The 8,363-nt window shown below is 41.3% G+C and overlaps 1 protein-coding gene across 1 annotated transcript; it reads right to left on the reverse strand.

Annotated features, from left to right (window-relative positions):
* Positions 1 to 956: 956 nt before the first annotated feature.
* Positions 957 to 2,044, reverse strand: LOC307189718 (olfactory receptor 8B8-like; the record flags this gene model as incomplete). The annotated part of the gene is given in 2 exon segments (XM_079928132.1): positions 957 to 1,366; positions 1,368 to 2,044. Coding segments are annotated over 2 exon segments (927 nt in total). The 3' UTR covers positions 957 to 1,116.
* Positions 2,045 to 8,363: the final 6,319 nt, after the last annotated feature.

An 8,363-nucleotide genomic window follows, 5' to 3' on the forward strand; every position in this document is an offset into this window, starting at 1 on the left:
GGCATTCGGTTCCTGACACTGTAGCCCAGCTGGAAGGCATTCCAGGAAATAAATATCACAAATATCATGCTCCTCTCACCTTCTGATTTCGTCTGGTGATGCCAACCCAATCAGAAACCAGGGGCCGGGGAGCCCATTGACAGGATCCTCCCGGGGCTTGGAGTAAAGTACAAAGGGCAGCAAGTTAATCTGGAGAGGCACACAGCAAACAGAAGCGGTACCGTCACAGTCAGTGGCCGTTTCCTCTGTGACGGGCTGCTGTGTGGTGCTGACCGGATTACCGACTTACAACACTAGGTTTTCTATGGTTCTGAAATAGTCTCCAGATCCTTAGCTGACCACCCTGAGTGGCAGCCTTCTCTACTCTTGCTTTAAAAGCACAACTTGAAAACAGGGAAATGATTGTGTTTGAAATAATTCCCAAAGCCTGTCCTTCGTAACTTTGACATGTTCTCTGAGGTCTTCCACCCAGCCTGGCCAAATCCCTTAAAGTCCAAGTCCCAGAAGCTCCACATCACTGTCTCAGGAGGTACCATGCTTGCTGCTCTCCAGGTCCTAGCACACTTCCCCCCACACACTCTGCAAAATTCTTCAAGAATTTGTCTGGTCATTTAGCCAAGACCATCTCAACAAAATGTTATACCTCCTACCTTCATGCAAAAATGTGATATTTAAAATTAGCCCTTGAAAAGTTGCCTGAAATTTCTGTAGACAGAACCAGACTTTCATGTCCTAGACCAGCTCACATTTGAAATGAAACCTTCCAGGGCCGAGGGAGGAAGAAAGTGAACAGCAATGGAAGGAAATCGTATTAGAAATCAAGAGCCTGGATTCTAGTCACAGTTCCCCTGCTGAGTAATTGCATAACTAATGAACCTTGGTGAAGGTACATAAGCCTGTATCTATTCTCAGAAACATGATAGAACTTAACTAAATGATCCTAAACGTCCACTAAATGTGAGTATCCTCTAGTTTTAAGAATCTTAATTTAAAGGGCTCTTAAAATGGGAAGGACAAACTCGTTTGAGAAAAAGTAAAAATTTCCTCCGTGTAACCAGTGGAACTTGAATCATCTATGGAAGGAAAAATGTCCCTTTCCTAAGCATTGCCTCTTTCTCAGGAGAATGATTTTTTGCTCAAAGTTTTCTTCATGGCAATTTTGATGTCCTTATTCCTCAGGCTGTAGATTAATGGGTTGAGTATGGGCACCACAATGGTATAGAACAAGGAGGACACTTTCCCCAGGTTCATGGGTAAAAGAGAAGATGGTTTGAGGTACATGAACGCCCCTGACCCAAAGAAAAGAGAAACTGCAATTATGTGGGAGCTACAGGTGCTGAAGGCTTTGGACCTGCCCTCGGTGGAGGATACTGGAGAGGATGAGGGCATAAGAAATGAAGATGGTAGCTGTGGGCACACCAATATCAATACCCACAACAACAAAAACTACTGGCTTATTTACATATGTGCTGGTGCAAGAGCGCTCAAGATGGGGAAGGATGTCACACCTGAAGTGGTCAACAAGATTGTTGGCACAGAAGGTCAGTTTCCCCATGCATGCTGTGTGGGCCATGGCCCTAGCAAACCCCATCATGTAGACACCCAGCAAAATAGGTAAGCAGACCTGGGGAGACATGGTGGCCATGTACACCAGCGGGTTACAGATGGTGACATAACAGTCATATGCCATCGCTGACAGGATGAAGGACTCAGAGACAGCAAAGAAGGTAAAGAAGAAGAGCTGAGTCATACACCCTGCATAGGAGATGATGTTCTTCGTTGAGACAAAACTCATCAGCATTTTGGGAGTGATAACAGTGGAATAGCAGAAATCTATGAAGGACAAGTTATAGAGGAAAAAGTACGTGGGGGTGTGCAGGTGAGAGTTGAGTCCAGTCAGGGTTATCAAGCTCAGGTTCCCCACCACAGTGACCACGCAGAGACCTAGAAATAGGAAGAAGAGGGGGATCTGGAGTTCCTGCTGGTTGGTTAAGCCTTTGAGGATAAACTCTGTCACAGAAGAGTTCTCAGCTACTGTTCTCATTTAAGGCACTCTGTGGGAACAAGGGAAAAGAGTCACTTAGAGGGAGAGGGGGAGAGAGCACTGCTGCCCTCCCTGTCACCTCCCAGTTCTTTAGAATTAGATCCACACTTGGATATTTTGGACTTCAGCAGAAAGGCCTTTCTGGAAGCTATGGGTCTGTTCCCATGACCCTCTAGTGACTCTGCCTCTGGAGCACCGTCAGGGGACAGATCTGCCTCCAAGAGGAGGGCCACTGGTGCTGGGAAGAAGGGACCCAAGGATGCACTGAGGAGTCTCCCGGATCTTTCCTTCAGTCCATTTATTGTGTCATTCCGACTCCAGTGTCTGCTCCAGTTTACAGTAACTGGGGTCAGTCTCTGGGAAGAGTCCTCTGAGAGGATGGAGCCAGCCCAGCCGTGCTAGAGTGTCCACCTCGTGGTCAACTTGGACAGACCAGAAAAGGAAGGTGGTCCTTCCCAAAACCTTTACTACCTGAGGGTGGGGACTTAGGAAAAGTTCAGCCCAGATGCCGTCACTCACCTCTTTCAGTCTGCAGCTTTAGCCCTGTCCCTGTCGGTCCAACTCTTGCCCTCGCTTGTTCAGACAGACAAATGGCTCTGGTGCTAACACAGGTGAAGGAACTAAGTGTGGCCCCTTTAGTCCCTGTTCTATTTGGGAGATCAGAACTTGGACTGCCTTCGAATTCTTTCTGAACTGAAGAACTTGTTATCTGATTGAGGCTTTGCCCCGAGGCTTTTTTCCAGCTTGCAGAAGGGAGACAGCATCCTCACCTGTAATCAGTGTCAGGCGGTGACAGGAGACTGAGCAGTTTTATTCTGGTTTTAGAGATCTAGGGACCTGATTAGAAGTAGAAAGCCAGAGGTCCCCCGGGGCCACAGCCCTAAAAGTTAACTCTAAAAAGAAGGAACTTTTGCTTATACCCTGGATAATATTTGGATGGGGTTTTAGAAACATTATTTGTTCAGTTAACAGCTACTCAGTGAAATGAAAAAATAATAATTTACCATTTATTTAGCACTTATTATATACGTATACCCAGCAGTCTTCCTCTCCTAGCACTTGTATGCTGAACCCAGCACGCAAGGATCCAAAGCATTTTACATATGATACTTTATTTTAATTCTCCCCCAAATCCTACGAACTAAGTTTTATCACTCCAATTTTAGAGATGAAGTATTTTACTAAATGTTACGAAGGTCATATGAAATCTAGGTCCATCTAACTCCAAATCTGGTATTTTTAACAATTGCATTTAATATCTCCCTGTGGGAGATAACTAAATGTATAAAGTCTTATCTTCAAGGCTCTGACATTCTCTTGGAAAAGATAAGATAGAATACATCTGACTAAATATGCAAAAAAAGTAATAAGATCCAGAAAAAATTATTTATTAAAAATAAAATGCATCTCTTCAATAAGCGGTGCTGGGAAAACTGGACAGCTACGTGTAAGCGAATGAAATTAGAACATTCCTTAACACCATACACAAAAATAAACTCAAAATGGATTAAAGACCTAAATGTAAGGCTGGATACTATAAAACTCTTAGAGGAAAACATAGACAGAACACTCTTTGACATAATTTCGATCCACCTCCTAGAGTAATGAAAACAAAAATAAACAAATGGGACCTAATTAAACTTAAAAGCTTTTGCACAGCAAAGAAACCATAAACAAAACCAAAAGATAGCCCTCATAATGGAAGAAAATATTTGCAAACAAAGTGACCAACAAGGGATTAATCTCCAAAATATACAAACAACTCATGCAGCTCAATATCAAAAAAGCAACCCAATCAAAAAAATGGGTGGAAGATCTAAATAGACATTTCTCCAAAGAAGACATACAAATGGCCAAAAAGCACATGAAATTGGTAGAGCCACTATGGAGAACAGTATGGAGATTCCTTAAAAAACTAAAAATAGAGCTACCGTATGATCCAGCAGTTCCACTCCTGGGCATATATACAGAGAAAACCATAAATTGAAAAGATACATGGGCCGCAATGTTTGTTGCAGCACTATTTATAATAGCCAGGACATGGAAGCAACCTAAATTTCCATCAACAGATGGATGGTTAAAGAAGGTGCGGTACATATATACAATGGAATATTACGCAGCCATAAAAAAGAATGAAATAATGCCATTTGCAGCAACGTGGATGGACCTAGAGATTGTCATACTGAGTGAAGTAAGTCAAAGACAAAGACAAGTACTAAAACAGTATTTGGAGCAGGTCTGACCAAAATGTTCCTCATTCCACCTGGGAGAAGCAGCCTCCCCCAAAGCTGTTTGATTCCAGGCAGAAAACTAAATGTGAATCATGAATTTATTGAGTACCTGAAATTCCATTTTGCAGAAAGTTTGGAGTATGTTCTATCAAAATGCCAAAAAGCCAGAAGGAGTAGGATCTCAAATCATCATCAGGTCACAGCCTAATGGAGATTAGCCAAAAAATCCTGTAGTGCCTTGTCCTGAGATCTGCTGCAGCTCTCCTCCCAACATACCTTTGTCTTTGTGAACATCCATATCCCTCCAGGAAAATGAAGGATGGGCACTACGTTTATTCAATGTATCTTTAAATCGAACATAGAACCTGGCTTGCAGCAACTCACAACATGTTCATTAATCTCAGATTCTCAATCTCGTCATCTGCAGAATGGGGATAATGATAGTAATTCACAGGGTTGTTGTGAGAGTTAAATCAAATGATGGAAGACTTTTGCAAGGAGGTGGACACGTAGAAAAGCCTTTATAAATGTTATAAGAAATATACATAAAACAAGTATAAAATATGTATAATTTAGAAAGGAATAAGGAAGAGAAAAAGCTCATTAAGAGGTAGATGAACCTGAAAGGGGCAAGAGGAGCTCATGCAGGGTAGAAGAGGAAGAGAGCTGACAGGAATGAGAGGAGCTCTGAAATAATTTTTTTTTTCTTCAAAATTTTATGTAAGGCCCATCTTTCCAACACTACTTAATCCACCGACAGGCTCAAGGTCCTTGAATATTTCACCTTGTCCCTACTTCCTGTCCAAAACCAATGCTTTATTTTCAAATAACCACACTCTACCACACCACAAAGGCCAAATCACCAAGTCAGGTGAGCTTTCCTTTACAGTCTCCAATCTTCTCTTTCTGTACCCACTTCTAGTCTCGGTAAAAATCCCTCTTCCCCAAACTCACAGTCCTAAGCTTTCTTTACCTTCCATTCTGTGTCAGAACCAGTTCTCTAGAAAGATCTCACAGATTCATCAACTGTCGACTAAAGCTTATGGGAGATCACAAATATTCCACACCCTCTTCCAGGTATTATTTTTAATGAAGACCAAATCTTTAACCAAAAAAACACATCTCTAATTATGAACTTTCAGACAGTACTCAATTGATGAGAGGTACATTTTGGTCAGAATGAGGCATTTGGAGTCATCATGCACTGGGTTTATAATGAGAATCTCATTGGTAGCTGTCTGTCTTCCACTTGGCAAGCTAATTATAATCCCTATGTCAGTCCTTTGTATGTGTGTGTGTGTTTTGTGTGTGAGTGTTGTGTGACACTTGCACATACCCGGTGCTTGCCAGTCCTCCATACGGGGAATACATTTTGCTCACGGCTCAATAACAAGAGGCCTCAACCATGAATCTTAACACTTAGAAATTTGCCACTGCCTTGGTGATTACAAGAAATTCCAATCCTTACTCTCACCCCCACTGTAGTCGACTCACAGTTAAAGAAAATAAATCATTATTACAAACCTGAAATGACCCTCACAGGAAAGGGGCACCTTGGGGCACAGAAAGCAAAGAGGACCCAAGCTTCATTAAAAGTTGACTTCTCTAGGAGCTTAGAGGATTCTTGTTTGGATAATAGAACAACAAAGGAAAGTTTCTCTGGATTTATGTCACTTCAGAGCCCGTTGCCATGGGAACTACATTTCAAAATCTTCTCAACTGGGGCTTCACTAAAGTCATGTTCCCTGAAGAGCAGATGAAGCCCGAGCAGGAAGCAGTGTAGGAAGAACTATTCTTAACTGTATTCCTTTTGTTGCAGAACTGCCCTCTTTCCTAAACTTGAATCTCTATCTAGTGCTTCTTTACTTTATTTATTTCCAGTTTTTCTGTCTTTTTAAAATTATGATCTATTTGTGTCCTTCCATGTGTGACACGTGTAAATTCAATACAATGGCTCTCATGCACATGTGTTAACCCTCAGATTTCTGGTGGCACAAAGTTGGCCCCAAGTGTATTGACCATCACTACCCACCAGAGGCGGCCAAGTGCAAGTTACAGTTTCATAAGAAAAGGCACAGAACCTGACCAAAGGGAAAAGATGGCAGCTGACAGGTCTTCATTTGACATAGCCTCTGTTAGCTCCTGAGAAAACAAATATCAGGAATTATGTAGCTCTGCATTATATTCAATCTCAGTATACTTTTATTAAACATTTTCAACTCCTTAACATGCAAATCTGTACATAAATGGTATATGTATTTAACATAGAGTCCTAGAATAAGAAGGGAACTTGGAGGTCTATATTGGGGGTAATTAACATGTATTGAACACCTGTGTACCAAGCACTCTGCTAGTAATTTTACATACATTATGTCATTTATAGAAAATGAATAATCTACCCAAAGTACAGATTTGGCATGCTTAAAAATATCATCCAATGGATTATTGAATACAAGAATACTAATACTAGTACTAATATTTTATACCTTTAAGTGCTTACTATGTGCCCAAAACTATGCGAAGTGCTTTACACATAATAACTCACTTAATGTTTTTAAAAATCCTATGAAGTAGGTACTGTTATTATCCTGCTCGGCACAAGAACGTTTCCTTGACGCAGAGGAATCAGACTTGGTTATCTCTTTTTTTTTTTTTTTTAGCAATGAATTCTTTTTCTGTTTTTTTTTTAAAATTAATTAATTATTTATTTATTTTTGGCTGTGTTGGGTCTTCGTTTCTGTGCGAGGGCTTTCTCTAGTTGCGGCGAGTGGGGGCCACTCTGCATCGCGGTGCGCAGGCTTCTCACTGTCGCGGCCTCTCTTGTTGTGGAGCACAAGCTCCAGACGCGCAGGCTCAGTAGTTCTGGCACACGGGCCTAGTTGCTCCACGGCATGTGGGATCTTCCCAGACCAGGGCTCGAACCCGTGTCCCCTGCATTGGCAGGCAGACTCTCAACCACTGCGCCACCAGGGAAGCCCCTGACTTGGTTATCTCTTAGGACAGCCTGGTCTCCTTAAGCCTCCAGGTGTTTGTAGTGATGGAGGAATTAACAGATTAATTGGCTAGAATTAATGATCATAGGAGAAGAGTGGAGAGGAAAGACCAAGTATCAAAGGTGACTGAGATTTCAATCCCAGGACAATGAAAAAGGGAAGTAAAGATGGCAAATAAAGACCTAGATTTAGACCTGTCAAGTGCTGAAAGTACATCTAAGAGGGATGGTCAGGAAAAGCTGTGTGAGATGGGGGCATGAGGAGGAGGTCACCAAGATGTGCACTGGGAAATCATGTAAACAGGGGTGATCACAGATACCACAAGTCAAGGATTAAGGATGAAACTTTTCAATACAAAGGGAGGAGGAAGTTATTAGTAAATGTGACAGAGAAGGCCAGTGTGTTGGCCCTGAGCAGGCTTTGTAGTCAGATGACTTGAGTCCTGATCACATCACTCACTGACCTAGTAAGATTATAGTGTTTGCCCCTTAGGGACCCAGTCTCTAAGCAGAGAGATTAACATCTAACATATAGGATTGTTGTGGGGAGCAGTTATCATAATTTTAATAAGTAATTTTGAATTAATGAAATATCTTAAGATCCGAATTGATGCATATCTCTATTTATCCACTTGGTCAAATTATGCCTTTTACTTTTCATCCACTGTTTCAGGATTGAATTTCCCCAGCTCCAGCTATATCATAAGTTACTGCAAGGCAAGATGGTATGTCGAAATACCGTTTAATTTGCACACCCAATATTGAACACAGTGACAAGTGCACATATTGTTCAGTAATATTTACTAAGTTCAATAGAAAGAAGTGTAAATGTGGTTGAATAAAGTCCAGATTTGAAAATTGATAAGTTCAGGGATACATTTTTTTTTTTCAAATATTAAGGAATTTGTTAAGAGTTTTCCTAAATAGCTATGTGGTAAACCCATTTCCAAAAGATAAATAATGTAGATTTCACACAAGTGGTTTTAGTATATTTTTGACATTTTAAATATGCTAATGTTGACACTGAATGGACAGTCATGTTAGATGGTGTGTACCTATTGGGTGTGACCTCCATAAACCAGGTATTTACAGAATA

The sequence above is a fragment of the Stenella coeruleoalba genome (genome assembly GCF_951394435.1).
Source record: "Stenella coeruleoalba genome assembly, chromosome: 8".
NCBI lineage: Eukaryota > Metazoa > Chordata > Mammalia > Artiodactyla > Delphinidae > Stenella > Stenella coeruleoalba.